Source organism: Euprymna scolopes, chromosome 42 (genome assembly GCF_053919585.1).
Source record: "Euprymna scolopes isolate OS-2025 chromosome 42, ASM5391958v1, whole genome shotgun sequence".
NCBI classification, from domain to species: Eukaryota; Metazoa; Mollusca; class Cephalopoda; order Sepiida; family Sepiolidae; genus Euprymna; species Euprymna scolopes.
In genome coordinates this window covers 48,523,755-48,546,331 of record NC_136523.1, presented here as the reverse complement: position 1 = coordinate 48,546,331, position 22,577 = coordinate 48,523,755, and the positions used below count along the sequence as shown (strand labels likewise).

The window sequence follows — 22,577 nt, the reverse complement described above, 5'->3', positions numbered from 1 at the left end:
TTCACCCCAAATAAAGCACAGTGCCACATTAATATGGGGTGAGATTGCGCTATTACTTGGGAGATAATTTGCAAAGATACTATGTAGGGAGTTAAGGAGTTCCACCATTAGTGATTATCACAGTGTTTTCTCACTGTTTACCTTACATTTAGTAACCCTTATTCTCTAGTGGCTTTTGGTCTTTGATAAAAAAAAAAAAAATTTTCTCTGCTTTAAACAAAGGGAAGTAACTCTTTTATTTTGCCTTTATTTTCCAGATGAACGTATTGGTAATTTAGCTTTAGTTTGCAACACCACTGATGCCATGAAACGGTGCAGTTCCCAACTGGAACTCATCGTCCGAAAAATTTGGTCTAACCCTCCCAACCATGGTGCACGGATTGTTGGTACCGTTTTAAATGATCCTTCTCTTTTCAATGAATGGTGAGTTTTCTTTTTTTTTTTTTTTTTTTTTTTAATTATTTTACTCGTAGGACTTGTAAAAATTGCAGAAATAGACAATTGCAACCCTCACAGGACCTGAAAAATTTATTAAAAATTTGAAAGGCCACTAATGTAAATTTAGAAAAGAAAAAAGCTGAAATAATCAGGAGACATTTTCATTAATATAAAATACACTTGTTAAATGTAACAAATTCTATTCGTTTTATTTGGATTCTTCAGACTACTGTTTTCATCTTGAATGTTATTCATATAACGTTTCAGCCAAAGTAACCTCCAGCTTTCTTCAGGTGTATCTTGTTGAACTCTGGGAATCTTTCTGTTGAACTGAAGGGGGTGGCAGGAAATCTTTCTGTTGAACTGGGGTATGGGGAGGAATTTTTCTGTTGATCTCGAGGGGTTGGAAAATCCTTCTGTTGATCTCTGAGGGGATTATCGGGGAATTTTTCTGTTGAGCTTGGGGGGGGGGGATCTTTCTGTTGGACTCAGGAATCTTCACGGAATTTCGAATGAAGTTCTTTATTATATCTTGACTGAGTATAAGTCCTGTGTAATTTGCAATTGCGTTTTGAGAGTCTCTCACACTGAGGTTTGAACCATCAATGTCCAGAAGAGTATAACTTACAACCGAATTTTACCAATTACTTTAACACTATATTAGTTTTAAAGAATTCAAATAATACGAATAATCAATCCACATCTCAAAAATTTAGAAACCGAACAAATTCTGTATATTCATTTTTAACTGTCCTTTTACATGACATGTAGCACTTTGCAATCTTTTTGCCAAAAAATCTGATTTTATTTGAAATAAGTGTATTTTGAAAAGGAGCTATATCCTTGAAATATCACAACTTTAATACAGTGTAACATGCAACTGATCACAGAAGCAAAAAGGAAAATGATTAGTCATTATATCATCTTGTTTTTCACTGATTCTTTTATTTCACGTGGTGCTCATACCCCTGCATTGCCAAAGCCTTAAAAAACCTATCTATACATGATTCACAATGTTTGAAGCAAACTGCAACACTCTCCTGTTATAATATAAGAAATCAAATAAAATAAATATAATTAAAAGAAAATATGCATTTGCCCAAATATTAATTAAATAAAAGGTGATATTAGCGTGAACCGTTTGACTTATATTCACCCAAAATGAGTTAAGCCAGATCCAATGGAGTTAACTGCATCACACATCAATGCTACCCACCCTTGACAATCAGTAATGCTGGTAGCACTTAAAAAAACGTTGAGCTTTAACCTGCTTCTAGGCTATGATGCCATCAGAGCACTAAGTGGTGTTCACATAACGCAGACGGGGCAGTACAGTTTCAGGAGAGTACCCCAGTGTGCACAGCACGGAGGATCGACCAATCAGACTTTAGTGCTGAATTTGACCAACAGTAGAAGGATTGGACCATCTCATGGAGGTGGTTGGAAAATCAGGAACCAGCCAAACTGCGGAATAGTGCTCGATCAAATGAGGCCTGCATACGAAGAGGAATTCTGCGAATGGATCAAGGATGGCTGGTTGATTCTCTACTCCTATGAAGAACCTGGACCTCCCAAAGGCCTGATCCCGCTGATGATGGTTGCTCAGCACAACAAAGCAAAGGTGAGGCCAGTGATGGACCACCACGAACTAAACATGCATGTTGTGCCAGCAAGCTACGAGAGTGACGCCAGTTGGCTTCCAATGTGTCCCTGCTGAATTTAAGAAAAGCGTACCTGCAGGTTTGGGTCAGTTGATGTAACCTCTGACCTTCTTCAGGTGTATTTTGTCAAACTCTGGAATGTTTCTGTCAAATTCTGGAATTTTGACTGAATTTTGAATGAAACGCTTTATTTACTTCACGGAGATAGCATACTTTCATTCTATCAGCCATGACCAGATAGAGATCCTAAGTAATTTGCAATTGTATTTTTATAATAATTATACTGAGAATTGACTCTTCAACCTTCAGGAGAATATCATTTTCATAATTATTTTTTCATAGTACTCTAACCACTGTGCCACATGTCCTGAATTTAGAAACATTCCAGAGTTCGGTACCTGAAGATCTGAAGTTACATCGACCAGAATGTGAAAATGACTCAAGATGAGAACAGTAGTCTAAAAAATCCAAATAACCAATCCTCATCTTAAAAATTCAGAAACGTTGAGTGTTTTGTCAAAGAGTGGCTTGCCGAAAATGTGTTTATCTGATTAAGTTGACTTGAAATGAAGAAGAAACAGTTACCAGGTTCCATATGAAAATGAGATCTTCAACAAATAAAATCAACTTTATTTAATATTTTATTAAAACAGGAATACAAGCATGTAAGGCAAGTTGGTTCAGCAGGTAGGAAAGCAGGCTTGAGTTAAATAAAAAATATTGACTTGAGTTCCATCTATCTAGCCTTGCCGTTTTCCGGCAAATAATTAATGTTTTTAGCATGTCAATGAGTTTATATACATGAGACCGATGACCACTTGTGAACTTGACATTCCCATGGAACTTCTTTCTTCGTAAATGTCACTGGCATAATGGCAACAAGATGGACGGAACACAGATGTTGGCTAAAAGTCATACACATATGCAAAAGATTACACATAGAAGAGAAATCAGCCTATACAACAAAATAACAAAATCCTGGGTTATTTAGTGTGATTTGTACCGACCAGACATTAGCCAGTGATGACAGATCCGATTCAGAATTTCTGATGATTTCTGATGGAATGATCCAAAGTTAGTCTCTTTGATTCTGTATTTTTTTTTGTGTAAATCTGTAAACGCATATTTTTTCTACTTAATTGCAAACGTCGCATATAAATTTAATATTAAAATTACTGTTTACGTAATGTAAAGCCCTGCAACAATGAGTGGCATTTTTAGAGAAATCAGTCTATACAATAAAATAACAGAAAATTATAACAATCCTCGGTTATTTGTTGTAATCTGTACTGACCAGACACTGGCCAGTGATGACAGATCCGATTCAGAATTTCTTATAGAATGATTGAAAGTCAGTTTATTTCTTTGATTTTGTATTTTTTTTTTTTTTTTTTTTGTGTGTGTGTAAATCTGTTGTTGAATTTGGTTTTCTTTGTATAATTTCCAGGCAAAACAGCGTGAGAGTTATGGCAAGTCGTATCAAGGAGATGAGACAACAACTCTACAACAAACTAAAGGCTCTCGGAACTCCAGGAACGTGGGAGCACATTATCACCCAGATCGGAATGTTTAGTTTCACAGGCCTTAACCGTAAGTATATTTTTACGCATATTTTTTCCTTTTTTTCTGGCAAGCTACTTAGATGCAGACGTCACATATAAATTTGAGCCAATTTAGCAAAACTCTAGTTTCACTATATGTCTTTGAAAACTGTTTTCATTAATAACTATTTTTCTAGCTTATCGCTTTTCGTAATTTTTGGATATGTTCATTACTGTGACATAACCATTAAATAGATACCATTAGCTTTACTTGAGATTCAATTTTTCTGATTTTTGAATTTTGCTCTAAAAACGAGGCACTAATTTTAAAATATTAAAAATGAAAATAAATTAACTAGACAGGAAAAAAATAAATAACGTGGGAGCACATTATCACCCAGATTGAAACGTATAGTTTCACAGGCCTTAACCATAAGAATATTTTTATGCATATTTTTTCTGGCAAGCTACTTAAATGCAGATGTCACATATATATTTACTTAATATATCTGTAAGTTTTGTAACTATTATCAGTTGTTTTCATTCATTCCCTAAAAAAATCTTGCAATAATTCCAAGGAGAGTAATAATAAAATAAATATTTATTGATTTTGAATGTCTGGTAGCGCTAAAATATAAAGATCATCTTTTTTTTTTTTTACATGGAGGTCACCACTTATCAAGGCTCAGGAGCCACTCAGGGATAAGGGTTATTGTGTGCACACTAATCAGTGGGATAGTATCGTAGTAATATTTAGTATTGGGGATTTGATAAGGTGTCATTACTTAAGGGGGCGGTTCATCAGGAATTTGTTTGTGTTGGACTTGAAGACATCCAAGTTGAATTGGGGGGGGAACAGGCAAGCAGCAGAGAGTTCCACAGGTGTGCAGTTCTAAGAAAGAAGCTTTGTTCATGAAATCTACGTTTTGATTTAGGCACGGATAAAGAGTGGGGAAAATTATTGACAGTGGTTTCAGCTAGTCGGGTGTTTTTCGTGAAAGATTGGCAAGTGCGTTTTTACGTTTGCACATTTCACACGTATGTTTACAGTAATCAGGGAAACAATAACAACTTCATAGTTAAATATTTAGAGATTTATAAAGAATCGGAATCGTGAATTTAGTATGAAATTGGTGATCGTATCAGAATCGGGGAAATTATTGGAATCGTCCCATCATTAGTATCTGCTTAATTGCCATGTCGCAGTAATGAACATATCCAAAAATTATGTAAACCAATAAGGTAGAAAATGAAAATGGTTTTCAAAGGAAATTAGAGAAAATTGAAGTTTGCTAAAAAAGAAAAAAAAAAAAAGGAATTCAAATCATAACAAAAGGAAGATAATTTTCTTAAGCTTCTTTCTTAGAACTGCACCCTGTGGAACTCTCTACCGGTTGCCTGTTTCCCACCTGGCTACAACTTGGATGTCTTCAAGTCCAACATAAACAAATTCCTGATAAACCACCCCCTTAAGTAAGACACTTTATCAAATCTCCAATACTAACGATTACTACGAAACTATCCCATTGATTACTGTACATGCAATAACCCTTATCCCCGAGTGGCTTCCGGGCCTTGATAATTGGTGACCTCCATGTAAAAAAAAAATTTTTTTTAAATCTTACGCCAATTTAGCAAAACTCAGTTTTCACTAATTGTCTTTGAAAACTGTTTTCATTAATAATTATTTTTTTACCTTATTGTTTTTCATAATTTTTGGATATGTTCATCATTGTGACATTAAGTAGATACCGTTGGTTTTACTTGAGATTCAATGTTTCGGCTTTTGAATTTTGATCTAATAACGAAGTACCAATTTTTAAAAAGTAGTTAAAAATGAAAATAAATCAACTAGATAATAAATAGCCAATCAATAATTTAATAATTAATAAAAAAAAAAAAAAGTTTCCATGGTTAGTGCTACGCCTTATGATAAATTAATTTATTTTATCCCCTTTGATGGCTTCTTCAGAATCTACAAATTTATGCTGATGATGAGGAGGCAGTAATAAAATACAAATCGAACAACATAGCGAGGAAAACTGCTGAAAAAATAGCCCAAACCAAAGAGATATGTCAAACGGATTGCTATATGGGTCTAACTTACTGTTGTGGTTGCAAGGTTGAACAATAATTAGTAAGGAAATACAATGAAGACGCAAACAACAAGATAACGCAATAATAAGTGTATTAAAGAAAAGGTATATTTACAATATGTACAAATGACGGTGTCGAGTCAGAGAGTCTTGGTGGGAGGACATGTACGCTCTTCGGCGTCACTTCCGGTGGCATTTGAGTAAGACACACCAAGGCCAACCTAGGCTTGCCATTTATAGTGTTATGTTATTCGCATATGCAAATAAGTGGTTGCCACCACAACACCCCCCTCCCAAGATTTGAAGTCACACAGATTTCAATATCTTTTTCTTTTTGGGTTTACCATTAATGGTTCATTCACTTTTCTTTTCCTACCTGATCTTCGGGGTTCAGGTGCATTTTGAGGCGGTTCCAAATTAAAAGATTCGTATATGATATCTATGGTGTCCTCCTCTTCGGCTGTTGTCGTATCATCATCTTGGATATGACGTTTTTTTATCTGATTTAGGTGCCTTTTATGTATATTCTGTGGACCTTTAATCATGTATGTACAATCACCAATGCGTTTATCCACTACTCCACATTCCCAGTAAGATGTGTTATTTCTGTAGCACTTAAAATATACTCGATCTCCCGAGTTATATTTCTTTCTTCTCGTGTGTGTAGTGTTTCGGATAATTGCCTGCCTTGGCAATAGTTTGTCAAACGCTGATTTTACCTTTCTGGCAAACATTAGATCAGCTGGTGATATGTTTGATGGTGTACTAGGATGTGGTGTAATCCTATATACTTGCAAGAATTGTTGCAAAGCTTTTTCTGTTGGTGTTCCAATGGATTTCTTTAACGCTCGTTTTAGCGTGTCCACGAACCTTTCCGCGAGGCCGTTCGACCTTGGATGATACGGCGGAGTCGTGATGTGCTTCACTCGGAACGTGTCGCAAAATTCCTTAAACTCTGCGGATGTGAACTGCGTTCCATTGTCAGTGACCAGTGTGTCTGGTACACCGAATCTTGCAAACAACTCGTGTAGGAACCCTATTGAGTTGTTCGTTGTTGGATTCCTGCAACGCATTACCTCCGGCCATTTTGTGAAACTATCCACTACAATTAAATAATAGTTTTCACCTACTGGACCAGAGAAGTCCATGTGGATTCTCGACCATGGTTGGTCGGTTTTCGGCCAAGGTTTGTGTACTATAGGTGGAGATTTTGCCGCTAACTGGCATCCTTTACATTTATCAATTGTTGTCGCTATGTCAGTGTCCATGTTACGCCAGTACACGTAGCTTCTCATTAACGACTTCATTCGATTTATCCCCGGATGTCCTGTGTGGAAATCTCTTAACATCCTATTCTGCAATGTTTTGGGTATTACCACTCTCTCGCTGTACAGTAACACATCGTCACATATGGAGAAAACTTCCTGCACCTTTGTGTCCGTTATAATTTTCTCTTTTATGTCCTTTATATATTCGTCTTTCTCAGCTTCCCTTTTAATGTCCGACAAAGTTACGGGTAGTTCCTTAATGATGTTTGCTACCATATTTTTACTTCAACATTTGTCCGAATTGCTGCAATGACTGATTCTTCCAGATTGTGTTTCTGTGGTATCAGTCTTGACAGTCCATCCGCATGGCAAATCTTTTTTGATGCTAGATGTTGTAGCTGGAAATCGTAATTAAGTAGTATTGTACCCCAGCGCAGCAATCTATTTGCGGTGTATACCGGCAATCCTTTTTTTGATCTATAGATCGTGACTAACGGTTTATGGTCGGTTTCAAGTATGAATTGTCTACCATATAAATATCGGTGAAATTTAGTCACGGCAAAGATTATGCTCAACGCTTCTTTTTCGATTTGTGAATATGCCCTTTCGGCTGGTATCAGCGTTCTCGAAGCGTGCGCTATTGGTTTTCTAGACCCATCCGGCATAATATGTTGGATGCATGCTCCTAAGCCGTAGGAGCTAGCGTCACTAGCGACGACTATTTTTAAGTTTGTGTCAAAGTGCGTTAAGAATAATTCGGATGTTAGTGCGCTCTTTATTTTGTCAAAAGCGGTTTGACATTCTTGCGTCCAGTTCCACGGTGTATCCTTTTTAAGCAGATTATTTAAGGGGGCTCGCAAGTTATGCATTCCTTCAATAAAAGATTGATAATAATTTGCGAGTCCTAAGAAACTCTGCAAGGTTGTTACATTATCGGGTGCTGGCATATTTTTTATTGCCGCAGATCTGTCTGGGTCTGGGCGTCGTCCATGTTTGTTTATTATGTGTCCAAGATACTTAATCTCGCTCATACAAAAGTCACATTTACTTTCTTTTACTTTAAAGCCGAATTCTTGTATTCGAGTAAATACTTGTTTCAAATGTTCCTTATGTTCTTCTAGGGATTTGCTCCTGACAACAATGTCGTCCAGGTATGCACATGCGCACTCAATACCACTTAGCATGGTGTCCATCGCTTGCTGAAAGATGGCAGGCGCTACTTTGATGCCAGAAGGCAATCGGTTGTATTTGTATAATCCCTTATGCGTATTGATGCATAGTATTTTTGAGCAATTCTCCTCGACCGGTATTTACAAATACGCGTCGCTCAAGTCTATCTTGAAGAAGATATTACCTCCATTCAACTTCGTGAATATTTCCTCTGGGCTTGGTAGGGGGTAATGGTGATCTTTTAATAGGGAGTTGACCCCGGTCGAAAAGTCTGCGCACACTCTAACTTCGTCATTCTTTTTCTTTACGTATACGGTGGGGGCTGCCCACTCGTTGTGTTCTATTTTTGATAGAATTCCCGTCTGTTCCAATCTATTTAATTCTTTATCAATCTTTTCCAACCCAGCAAACGGAACATTTCGCTTTTTTCTAAAAATTGGGCTGGCGTTTTCTTTAAGTTCAAACGAGGCCTTGAATTTATTGCAGCGACCTAAGTTAGTCGTGAATGCCTCAGGAAATAATTCTTTTAAATTGTCTTTTATATTTACTGTTGTTGAAGAACATTCTAATTTTTTACAGAATGTATTGATTGGCTTATCCCATAGTCCGAATTTCTCAATTAAATCTATTCCAAACAGATTTTCACTATTTTTTAGTACGAATATTTTTAATTTCTTCGAAATCCCTTTCAATTTTATCGGGAGGACAACTTCTCCTTCAAATTTTATATCACCACCAGTTACCGTCCGGGCTGCTTTACTAGTTTTCATCATGGCCGGTTTTCCCAACTTTTTCCACGTATTCAGGTTTATTATAGAAACATCGGAGCCGGAGTCGAGTTGTAACTTTATTGATGTTTTAAATATTTCCACTTTTACGTATTTTCGCCGATCTTTGTCTAATTTTGTATTTGATTTTGTTTGCTGTACTCTCTTTCTGGTGTAATCTTTATATCTGCAGCAATCGCTTTTGTGTCCCACCTTCTTACAAATCGCTTTTGTGTCCCACCTTCTTACAAATGTAGCATTTTTTCTTCTTATAAGGACAATCTGATTCCCAATGCTTTTCTGCACATCTCTTACAGTTATATCTAGGAAGAGGCTTGTTATATTCTGTACTATATTTATGGTTATTATCTTTGGAATATCCCGTTCCATTGCTTTTCTTTGTAAAGTTCTTGGTTGGTGCGTATGGTTTTCTAACTTTTCTTACATATGCCACTCCGGATTCTTCTATATTTTTTGAATCCTTTTTTAGTGTAATGGCCCTTTCACAGTCCTCTGCTAGTTTCTGGAGGGTTAAATCTTGCTCAGATTCCAGCTTAGACAACACTCGTCTGCGTATTTCTGCATTTTTCGTGGAAACTAACCCTTGAGCGAAGATTAGACATTTAAAATCTTCTACCGTTAGTTCTGCAAGCTTAAAATTATCGCAGTTTTTATTGACAACTGATGCGTATGTCAAATAATCTTGGTTGTCCATCTTTCTTAGATTCATGCACAGCCATCTTTTATGAAAAAGAGATATATTTGGATTAAATAATTCTTTTAGTAATTTTACAGCTTCCATGAACTCTAATTCCGCAGTTTTTTTTAGGTAATATGTAATCTACGAATTTGCTGTGTTCTGATGTACCCAATTTTCTGAGTAAGAGGCTCACTTTCTGACTATTTGGCCAATTTTTACAGTCCAGTTGAAAAACATCCTCGTATCTTGTGTAGTATGCTTCAAAATTCAGGCACATAATGAAATGTGTCCATGCTATTAAAAATAGTTGTATGAGAAATTAACACTATCGACATTTTCTCGATTACTCTTTAGTAGTTCCAGTGTTTTAGCAAAACGTTCACCTTGTCTTTCTTCATATTCCAATTGTAGTTTCTTATGCCTTTCTTCCTGTTCCAATTGCAGTTTTTTCTGCTTTAATTGTGCCATTTTCTGCTTTTCTTCTTGTTCCTGCTGCCATTTCAATAATCTGTCCTCTCTCTTTTCCTCGTGGTCAGCCTGTGCCTGTATTTGTGTTTGCAAAAACTCGTTTTGTGTAGCTTGTCTGCGTTCATCCCGCTCAGCCTGTGCTTGTAAAAATTGCATGAACATTTTTGATAAGTCTTCCATGTTTGTTTTTTTTTTAGTGTGTAGTTAAAAAAAAATATTGTACCATGTACAATATACACCGGTTTGGGTTACAACAAAAAACAAATTGCTGTAAGCTCCTGTTTTCAATAATAATATCGCTGCTTGCAATAATATATTCTTTTTGCGAGTCACGCTGCAAAAAAAAAATAAAACAGGTTTATCTGGAATCACGAAATGGAATTGACTTTCCGTTTTCAGGCACTTACTAATAAGTAACTCTTTCCACAAAATAAAAGTTTTTTTTTTTTTTTTTTTTTTTTTTTTTTTTTAATCGAGTCACAATTGAATAAATGTATGCAGTACATTTAGTTCTTTGAGTTTTTTTTTTCTCTAGTATTTTAGTAATTAAAATACCTCTTAAATTGAGATTACCTTTTTTTCCGTGACGTTTTACTGTATTATCCGTTATTCAGTGACAACTTCAAAAAAAAAAAATCCTTTCCTTGAATTTTAGTTTTAGCTGTGGTATTTCCTTTTAGTACCGACGTCAACCAAAACATTAATTAAAAAGTCCTTTAGTTGTTGTTTTGTTTACGGAGAACAGTAATTAGAATCCACTGGTGAACTTTTTTCGTAGGTTACTTCCTTGCTTTTCGTAATACGGGTCTGACCTGTCGTTTTTGCGACAGAACAAAATTCGCTTTTCGTTTGCAAGTTGGTCCTTTAGTAAGATTTGTCGTGTAGCGACAAAACAAAAATTCACTTTTACATTCGTTTGCAAGTCGGATTCCCAGAAAACGGCATAAATTGTCGCTTTTGCCACGTTAGAGTTTTTGTTTTTTTTTCACTTGAGTTGAAACTTCTCTTTAGCGTAAAATCCGTTTGCTCGTCAACACTTTGCATTCCTTAAAAAAAATGGTCAACCTTTGCGTTGTACTTTTTTTTTTTAAATAGTTCTTTGTCAAACTGTTATATTTGACGCTTCATATCTCGTCGCCAACTGTTGTGGTTGCAAGGTTGAACAATAATTAGTAAGGAAATACAATGAAGACGCAAACAACAAGATAACGCAATAATAAGTGTATTAAAGAAAAGGTATATTTACAACATGTACAAATGACGGTGTCGAGTCAGAGAGTCTTGGTGGGAGGACATGTACGCTCTTCGGCGTCACTTCTGGTGGCATTTGAGTAAGACACACCAAGGCCAACCTAGGCTTGCCATTTATAGTGTTATGTTATTCGCATATGCAAATAAGTGGTTGCCACCACAACACTTACAAAATCTGTTATGTCTGATATGTCATTGGTTTAATGACCACTCAAAAATGATTAATGGACTAAGTATAACCGTTAACAGATTTAACAACTTACAGATTAAATGGTAATGTAGAAGCTGCTAGATGTGTGATGATTTTAAAGTCTGTAATGTTTAAGGTTTGTTTACCTCTTAAACTTTCATGACTGACTCGTTCGTATCCAAGTGTTATCACTCCGCTTTCTTTGGGCCAAGGGAAATAACTATTTTTGTAGGTATATCTAACTGTTAGCCTTTATGTTCAAACAAATAATCCTAGATTTTTTTTTTTTTTTTTTTTTCTTAAATAAAAAAAAAAATTATCTTATTTTAAATAAAGTTATGAATAAAATAATTAAATAATAAAATAAGTATATCTTATTGCATGGTACTTAATTAAAGACCAAACCTCTGATTATAATAAGTTTAAAAATAATTTCAAACTAATAAAAACTCTGAGATTTGAGGGGGGGGGTAGTTAGAAACGTCTTTAAGAAAATTTGAAATGTTAAAGAAACAGACAAAATAAGATGCAAATATTTTATAAAAAAAAAACTAGTCTGGATGCCTGGTGTTCCCGAGCGTTTGGAGGTGTGTGTTGGGCAAAAAAAAAAAAAAGTTGTAGTAGGCAGGCAGGCCGTGACGCGAAGGCGGAAAAGAAAGTGGAGGGGTGTTGGTTGAGCAAAAAAAAAAAACAAGGAAAATTGCGAGCGCAAAAAAAAAAACAAAGTGGTAGTATGTAGGCAGACTCGAACCCGTACTGTGAAGGGGAAAAGAAAGTAAAAAAAAAAAAAAAAATTTGTAATGCATTAGCTGTTGCATTCATTGCCAAACTGGAAGTGACATAGGTTTAAATTAAGGCTAGACAATCGAAAAGAGGCCATGACTAGAAAATATCAGCGAAAAAAGCAACCCCTCCCTATAGAAACGTGCCCAGTTGAGAGTGAAGGAATTAATGTGTTTGGCCAATTTTTCGATATTTGTCTTTTGAAGGATCAAACTTCAAAATGATACCAATCTCATGAAAATCCGTCGCCGCTGTTGAAAGTTTTTGCAAGACATACATACATACAGGGAATATCTGTGGACCAATGGGAATAAATGGCTTTAGATAGAAGTGGCAGAAATTGATTCATGAAAGTGTAGAATCCTTTGAGACTAGCTGTATGTGACTGAATACCCTATATATTAAAGTTCAAGGCTGTAGATCAGATTTGTTGAGTATATAGGTTGAGAAATGTATTCACACACACACACATTCTCACTTTTATAGATATATAGATTGTAACTTTTACTGTTGTTGAATATTTTGTGTTTTGAGAACAATGACCTTTACTAATACAATAGATTTGTACGGTCGAAGAAATGAAAACATGTTTCAGGAATAATTCAAACTGCAACAGCTTTTGTTCTGATCTTTTTCCTACAACTGACCTTTTTGTGTTCTTACCACAAATTCTAAAGGTTGATACAGGAATGACTTGTAAAACTAGTTAACAAGACATTTTTGTTACTGTGTGGACGTGGCATTCTTTTCAGCAATTGACAATTGATAATTTTAAAGCCATTATATTTTTACGTTTTTACTTTCTCTATTCAACGATTTTTAGTCTTTTGTTATTTAAATAAAAAAAATTTTGTAAGAAGGCTAAATTAAAAATAAAATAAATCTAAAAATTATTATTGCCAAAAAGCAAAATATTTATAAAAAGAATTACATTTTTTATAAAAATAGCAAAACTTAAAAAAAAAAAAAACTTAAAAAAAACTTTAAAAAAAAAACTTAAAAAAAAAAGCTAAATTTAAAAAAGAAAACTTAGACTTTTGAAGACAAAAAGAAAGTTAATTTTTTTTGTAAGAAATTTTTATTTTTTTTATTTTTTATTTTTTTTGAAGAAAAAAGAAAGCTAATTTTTTTTTAAGAAAAAAGATGTTTTGAAGAAAAAAAAGAAAACTGTTTTGTAGAAAAAAGCTGTTTTGAAGAGAAAAAAGCTGTTTTGAAGAAAAAGCTATTTTTTGAGGGAAAAAAAACTTTTGAAGAAAAAGGAAAGCTAAATTTTTTGACAAAAAATAAAAAGAAATTTTGTAAGGGTGGGTGGAGGTAAAACCATATATGAAATTTTAAAGCGCCTATTTTATTTTATTTATTTTATTTTTATTTATTTATTTATTTTTTTTTTTTCAGGAAAAAAAAAGAAAGCTATTAAGAAAAAAAATAAAATGCAAAACTATTGAAAAATATATATATTTTTTTTAATGAAACCTAATTTTTTTTGATAATAATTAATTTTCTTTTTTCTTTTCCAGCGAGTCAAGTGGACTTTCTAGTGAAGAATTACCACATTTATTTAATCAAGCAAGGTAGAATCAATATGTGCGGACTCAACCACGGAAATCTCGATTATGTTGCTAAGGCGATCCATGAAGCGGTTGTCACTATTCCGTCCGATCAAGCTTAAAAACTAAAAGGTAAGAACAAACCAGAATCTTTCTCCCAAATAATAATGGTCCTGGATATGACCATAAACTATATCCGATGGTGAGGCCGTTGCTCCCAGGTTCACTCTGACCCAGAGTGGTAGTACCTGTTAGGGTCTCAACTATGGGTTAAATAGAAACCGAGTTGAAAAAAAAAATATATTCTATTAAAAAAATTTTCTTCAAAATAACTGGATTCAGCATTAAATAACCCGAAAAGTGTTGATATGCCATAAAACAACCAACCAACCCAATTAATAACTGCAAAACATCCTATTTAAAAAAGACTCTACCAAACTCCTCCGCCAATTTTGAGTCTAAACACTTGTAATTTAAGATGTAGGTTTCCTAGACACGAGTCAAACTTTTTAATATATACATATGCACATAAAATTATGAACAGTACATAGGGCCCGAGCAAAGCTGGGCTGAACTGCTAGTGTACAACAATTGTCAACTTTTATTGCAAAGAAATTTAGCTTATATATTTCTATTTTTATTCTTCAAGTTACAAATAAGAACGTAAGCTTTAAACAATCTTATTGATAAACATGAAACCATCATCTGTGACGGTTTACTTAAAATAAAAAAGCAAGTGAAGCATGCATGGTCTCTCATGAGTGCACAGTGAACGAAGCATAAAAAAATATGACTGAGGTCAATATTTGCCCCTCTCTTTAACCCCCAAAGTCCCCAGGGTACGTCCAAATCTGGTGAAAATGGACAAACGGTGCAGTTTTAAGCCTTAACATGTGTAAATTTGAGTTCTGCATCATGCATAAAAAGAAATGACTAAGTCCATCATTTGCCCCCTCCTCCCCATTTTGCCCCGAAAGTCCCCAAGGCCTTAACATATTTAAATTTGAGTTCAGCACCATGCAAAACTGCTAAATTGACATAAACAGAAAATTTGGGACAAATATAGTAAAATAGTCCCCAAAATGGAGTGTTTTCATTAGCCCTAAAAGAGCTCCTGGGGCACACCCAAGAGTTATTGCGAAGTATAGACAAACAAAATTATATAGAAATCAGTTACAATTTTTCAGAAAGTTTTATAAAATCCAAGGCATCAATTTTTTTTTTTTTTTTTTTTTAGTAAGCACAAAAGTGTCAATTTTAGCTATTTTAACCCGAAAGGCACCCGGGGGGGGGGGGGGGGGGGGCAAGCGGAGTTTTCCCGGAAAATCTGTTCCGTTACTTTTAATTACTCATATCATGTTTAATGTTTGTGCAAAATTTCAAAAATTTCCAAGTCATAGTTATTGAGAAAAGTGCGGACAGACGAACGGACAAGGGTGAATTTACAGGTCCACCCTCTTTATGTCGGGGGACCAACAAAATAAGATCATATGTAGTTTTATTTGTTTTGTCACTTCATCATCAGTGTCTTTTTTTTTTTTTTTTTTTTTTTTTTTTTTACAGCATCATTTCCAATAATTTCACAACATTTACACATATCTGTGCATTGTATTTTGTTTTGTAGACATGCACTAATGTTTACGTCTTTACATTAACTTGTTTACATTTGGTGAAGCATTTTATTAAATCCATTAAACTCCCTGGAACTTAATTTCCTACCACAACAATCAGGGAGATGGGCATCTGGATTTGCACGAAGGCTAATTAGAATTTCTTGTAGCGTCAATGTTTTTTCCTTGTTCTTTTCAGAGATGAAGCTGAAATGTCAGAGGAACATTGTGTAATTGATATAGGACATACATTGTTTTGTATAATTATAACCACTTCTATTGTGGGTCGTTTCATGTCCAGAAAACGTTTCCTCACCCAAATCATTATTGTTGCATATCAAAATTGTCTGGATGGAAGATATTTTTTTTCACGATTCCTCTCGATTTTTTATTTTTTTTTTTTAAATTTTACTTTTGTTAGTTTGAAGCGATCAAGGGGCTCCTTCCTGGGGCTAACACTTGATTCTATTACAGTTTAAATTTATATCCGAAAGCTCTTTTAAGAATAGACACTGTTCCTTTTATGGGTGCTATCTGTATTTCCTTACAGCTTGGTTTTCCAGGGATTGCTTCTAAGTATTTAGGAAGGTTCTTTTTTATTAGGCCAGTTGCTCCTGTCACAACTGGTATAATGTTTATTACTTTCAGAGACCATGTTGCTTTTAGATCATTTTTTAGGTCCTGATATTTTGTTATCTTTTCCCATTCTGCTCTATTAAGGCCAAAGTCGTTTGGAACTGTGACGTCGATAATGAGTGCAGTAATTTCGGGCTTGTTCCATATTACTATATCTGGCTTGATGGCCTTGTCTTTTATGTATCTGCCTGCCTATATGTCTTTGTCGTAGAACACTGTCAGTTTGCACTGCAATGTAATTTAAAACTGCATTAAAAGCACAATGTTCCAAACATTTAACAGACCAATCAATTGTGCAGATCTAGACAGATGGTGTACAACCAAACCAAATGTTTTTCTATCAATGTCCATCTATTAGAAGCTAAAAATATAATGTCTTGTGAAATAGACAAACGCTCTCTATGGACAGATGCAAACATATCCACTATTTTTTCTGTGCCTAACACTTCAGATACACTAACTATCCATGCAAGAAAGATATATAAAATATGGAGTACTGTCTTTTCAGCCTTTTGCAAATTTGTGTCTGGTGGCCATAACACAGAAGATGTAACTTATCTAAGAGTGTTTCTCTGATTCATAGATAGAGGATTTGAATTTGAGTGTGCATGAATTGTTTACTGTTGTGATGGTAAGTCTGTATAATTTTGTGATTAGTCTCTTTCGATTGGTGTTGGTGTATGTGTTTCCTCATAGAGTACTCTTTTCAACTCAACAAGAGAAGACATTGGAATGTTATTCACATAGTCAAGGTCACCTTGACCTCATTTTAAGACTACTTAACACAATTGAGGAAATTTTTAATCAATTTTTGTCTTAAATATCTTGTTTTATATGAGTGTGTGTATATATATATATATATATATATATATATATATATATATATATATATATATACCTCATTCATTTCTTGTATCTGCTTGACAAAGTTTTTTTTCTTTTCAGTCTCATTATTTTCTTGATTTCACTTTTTCGGTTGTGAATGAATTTTACAAAAACCTTAAATTTTTTACCAGTTTTGCTTGGTTGCTTCAAGTACTAAGAATTATTATACTACTCATTGATTGCTATACAATCTTGAGTTTTTTTTTTTTTTTCATTTACATGAAGTGTGTTCCATTTTCTTCTGGTATTTTTTAAATTTATAATTGAACATTTCACAAGCTTTTCTGTTTCTTTTCCAAATACTCTGCACATTATAGTTTTACTTTTTGCCAGATTTTGCTTTTTTTCATGTTTTAATTTAACTGGCAAAGATTGTCAATCAAATTAGAATGCAGAGCCCATCTTTTTTCATTGGTGGTTCATTCTTTTCAGTAGTTATATACTGTTGATATCGTGACCGTGTAAAAATAAATATATTCAAGTGTTTTTTTTTTTTTTTTTTTTTTTACAAAGGCATCACCACATTATCAAGGCCCAGAGGCCACTCAAGGATAAGGGTTAAAGAGTGTACAGTAGAAGTTGGTCAATATAGTAATCATTAGTAATGAAAATTTGGTAAATTTAATAACTTATATGGAACGGCTCATCAAGAACTTATTTACCTTAGACTTGAACACAACCATATTGTAGTCAGCCGGAAAGCAGGAAAACGGAAGACAATTCCACAGGCGTGCAGTTCTAAGAAAGAAGCTTTGTTCATGGAATCTATGTTTAGGTTTAGGCACAGATGTGCATTTGAAGTAAATAACTTGCACACATAAAAATTTTAAATTTAAAATAATATCCAACCCTTATTTGATAAATCCAGAACATTTGATTAAAATTTTAATTATTTTTGTAAATTTCTGTAAAAAAAAAAATTGGATTTCTTAGTTTACATTCTACAATTAAATTCAAAAAGGGTGTTTTGGAGTGTCGCTAAGAATAAGTGAAGTAAACAAAAAAAACAAAAAAAAAACAGGAAAACGAACGTTACATGAAAAATGGCTTGAATAATACAGGGTTCAATATTTAAATTTAAAAAATCGAAAAAAAAAAAAACCATCTCACACCACGATTCGAACATTTAGATAATGAATCAAGGCCTTAACTACCTGAGCTAAAGCGACGTATATGAAATTTGTTCGGTTTTTCAACTATTTAAAGTAAATCAGGTCACGACGTCATGACGTCATCTGACGCATGCGTTGTTGATTTCGGGGTGAAAAAGTTAACGTTTCTCTCTCTCTCTCTCTCTCTGTTTGCGTCTCTCTCTCTCTCTTCGTCTTCCTTACTCTAAAGAGTGTTACTAAAAAAGAAAATGGCGTCTGGCTGTTTTTTTTTTTTTTTTGTAAAAACTTTGATTGTTAATATTTTTTGTAAGCATATTTTTTTTTTTTACTTCACATTTTTGGCTTGTTATTTTTCGTTTAACTATCGTATCTAACTATTTTTAACGTGCTAATATCTTTAGCAACGTGCTAATATCTTTGGTAACGTTGTCATAGTGTAGAAGTTCATAGTTTAGCTTGGGTTAAAAAAATTTTTACCGATTTTTTTTTTTTTTTTTTTTTTTTTTTTTTTTTTTTTTTTTTTTTTTTTTTTGGGCAGTTATAAATCGATTTAAAAATATGTAATGTTTAACATAAAAATGTCATTTTTTTGCCCCGCCCCCCTGCAGAAAATCGATCAGTTGACGCACTTCTGATGGTCCTTTTGGGCCAATTTTTCGATATTTGTCGTCTGGAGGGTGGGGTTTTCATCTGAGACCAAGTTTGTGAATTTTTGTTCCATCGGTCAAAAGTTTTTAGCAGACACACAAACATACATACATACATTTTCGCTTTTATATATATAGATTTATATATATAGATTATAGATAAACAAGTTTCATATCAGAACTTTGCAGATAAAATTATTGTAAGGCATTATTGTAGGTTAACTTTGTCTGCTTCTCTCCCCAAAAGATTTGAGATTCTATTTTTAGGCGATTACGTGTGAATATCTTGAAAAATTTAACAGAAAGAAAAAAACAACAAAAAAAAAGAAGGCAATTTAGAATTTTTATCAGTTTCGCATATAAATTTAACATACAATGATTCCTCATTTTAAAACCGTTTTTGCATCTAAAAGCAGAGAACCATTTTTTTTTTACTGTGTCAGATAAATTATGCCGTTTCTTTTCTGGAGGTTCTACTTTTTTTTTTTTTTTTGGGTATTGAATATCATTTTATGTCCTTGTCACTCAGACTTAGGGTTAGTGGTAAAAACATTAGTTAGTTTTCTTATAAAATTAGAATGGTCCAGAAATGAGATATCATTTTACTTTAAATTTTTACATGAAACTAATCTCTATACAAAAATTCTGAAAATATCTTTTTTCTTTCCGCCCAAAGTACCCTTCTAAAATAAGTACTTAGAAAATCATAGACGTTGGGAGAGGAATAATAAACTCACCAAAATCAGCATTGAAATAAACCTAAATTATCAATTGATAATTTATGTTTCTTTTGTTTATTTTACAATTCTGATTCTTCGAGCAGACGATCGATTTTTGTATATATTTTGAATATTGCTGTTTAAAAGGAAAACAAATATTCTAACATATTTCAATTTCGCACTTGGTAATTTCCTGATCTAGAAAAGTGCAAAAACGAAATTAACGAGAAAATGTGAGATGTTATTTTGCCAATATGAAAGTGAAAATAGTTTTGGCTTCTTTACATATTTTTTTTTTTTTTTTTTTTTCACTGGATGCAGCCATCTTGATTTTGACACTTTTTTTTTTTTTTTTTTTTGACAAAGGAGTTACCACTTATCAAAGCCCAGAGGCCACTCGAGGATAAGTGTTAATGAGTGTACAGTAGCCAATGGGGAAAATGTAACAATCGTTAATAGTGAAAATTTGGTAAATTGAATTACTTAAGTGGATGACTCATCAAGAACTTGTTCACATTAGACTTGAAGATTACCATATTGTAGTCAGTTGGAAAGCAGGAAAATGGAACAGTTCCACAGAAAGAAGCTTTGTTCATGGAATCTGGGTTTAGGTTTTAGGCACAGATAAAGATTATTGATAGTGGTTTCAGCTAGATGAGTGTTTTTTGTGAAAGTTTGGCAAGTGGGGGGAGGCCATACATTGGAGCTCAGATGAGCATTTGCCATGAAAATAATCATAAAGCAAGAGACAGACTCACAACGTCTCTTCTGTGGGAAAGAGGTTGCAGGGAAGAGAAAAGAGCTCCCCCCCCCACTTGGCTACAAAGTCTATCTTAAACTCTGTCAAGGCAGGGTTAGTGGCTTCTAGCAACTCCTGCCCAGATGTGGCAACAGTACTCCATTCTTGGACATTTTTTTCATTTTAGCATTTAGTTAGAGGAAAAAAGTGTTGCGCAGCTTATGTAGAGAAATCTGTCTGTCTGTCTGTCTATGTACCATCATCGTTGTCCCGGCGAATAACCATGCATCTAAATAATCATAGTGCTATATATAAACGTTCCATAAAAGATCATAACTGTCCCCCCCCCCCTCCAATCTTAGAAAGGTCCTCGTTGACAACATAAAAATTATACAACATGAAAATAATATTAAAAAATTAAAAATTGTTGAAGCGTCGTATATTAGAACCCTTCAACCCACTATAAATGATATCGCATTTGAGAAAAGCAGTAACGCTCTAAAATGTCTTGCGTAGTTTGTATCGGACGGACTTTCATCGACTCTATATATTTTTTTAACTTATCATCACCTAACACCGTTTACTGTATGTTTTGGTTTTCACTTTTAATTCTAATTTTTGTCTCACCGCACTTTTACTTCAACACCTGAAGATGATTCGTGGACGAATTGAAAGCGCTCGTGACAGCAACAACTTTGGAACTTTTATTAATATTTTTGATTTTGATACAAAAAAGAATATATGGAAAATCGAAAACTTAAAAAAAAGAAAAAAAAAATCATAAAGGAAAGTGTCTCCATATTCTCAATAATATTTGCTTGAATGAAAAATGCTGCCTAAATATACCAATATATATATCAGATCAAGAAGCTAAATATCTAGGCTAAATAGAGCACACACAAAGGAACAGGTCAACCAGAGGTCAATAGGCCTTTGTCCGATAAATGCATTCTCATTGGCTGATAGGAAGGGCGCGGTGGATACTAGAAAGCTGATTGGCTTACTAAAATTTCAATAAAAGATGCGCATATAAAAACGACAAACTACACTGAATATTCCGCGCATAAGCCTGAAGAGTCCTAGAGTGGATGAAACGCCGAATATTCAGTGTAGCTTAATCGCTATATATATTTTATAAATTAATAACTAGCTCTACCTACGTATTGAGCACTGTTGAAGTAAATACTTAAAGTTTACGCATAAATCTATACTTTCGTATATTAATTTTATGTGAGTAAATTAAGTAGTTATATATATATATATATATATATATATAATTTCGTTTTGATCTCATTCCAATATATTAGGTTTAATATAATAATCAATAAAGAATTGGCTCAATAATAATAAATACGAAATCTGCATGAATTGAAATATCATATTTAAGCGTATCTTATGACCGGGTAACGTCGGGCGGCTTGCTAGTATCTTTATATTACTTATATTTTTTATTTTTTTATTTTTCAGGTTCAATGAACTTTGTTGATTTTTACCAAGACAAGAAAAAAAAAATCATCTGAGCTGCTGTTTGTACGAAGAGGAAAAAAAACAAAAAAATTTTTTTTTTTAAATATGAGGCAGAAATTCTATCGTTTGAGTTCAAATTCAAGTGCTTATTACACGTTGGCGAATCCCAGCGGACAAATTGATATCGTAAAACCATTTTCATTTATTGACTGCATATTAATATAGATTCATCTAAATACATTTGTCTATATATATATATATATATATACGTTTTATTTTTATCATCGTATCTTTCTGTTAAGTTACATTATTGTTTCGGCTACACGGCCGTTTTTTGGCCGTCTGTAGCGTCCTCAGACTTTTACAGAAAACGGTTTCTGTAAAAGTCTGAGGACGCTACAGACGGCCAAAAAAACGGCCGTATAGCCGAAACAATAATGTAACTTAACAGAAAGATACGGTAATAAAAAATAAAACGCATATTTGCTCTACAATAGTATTGAGCACTTTCTTCAGTTTTTATTAATTACCATCTCCACTAAATATATATATATATATACACCTGTATTATTACAAGTACATGCACAAGTAATATTATAAGTTGATATATTGTGTCAATATATTTTCAGTATTAGTTTCAACAGTTATCACTACATGAGTAAAGTTTAGTAGTAGTATGAGAATATATGTATGGCAAGTAAGCTACACTTGTTTCATTCCGAAAGGAAATCATCAGATTTTTAGTTTGAACAAATTGACTTGCATATTTTACTTTATGCCTTCGAAGTAAAGTACCACATAATTGCTGGTATCTATGTTCTGTGCTGATCAGTTTTAAATGGCTTAAAAGAAACATTCTCTTGAAACAGCTGTATGCAA

General features: G+C 33.7%; 1 protein-coding gene across 1 annotated transcript in view; it reads left to right on the top strand.

Annotated features, from left to right (window-relative positions):
• LOC145267096 (aspartate aminotransferase, cytoplasmic-like) overlaps positions 1–21,815 on the top strand; it is a 69,009-nt gene extending 47,194 nt beyond the window's left edge. Inside the window, exons 7-10 of the mRNA XM_080123093.1 lie at positions 258–423; positions 3,547–3,689; positions 13,854–14,015; positions 21,699–21,815. Coding sequence (XP_079979219.1) covers positions 258–423; positions 3,547–3,689; positions 13,854–14,005 — 461 coding nt within the window. The 3' untranslated portion in view covers positions 14,006–14,015; positions 21,699–21,815. The remainder of the gene's footprint in view (positions 1–257; positions 424–3,546; positions 3,690–13,853; positions 14,016–21,698) is intronic.
• Positions 21,816–22,577: the final 762 nt, after the last annotated feature.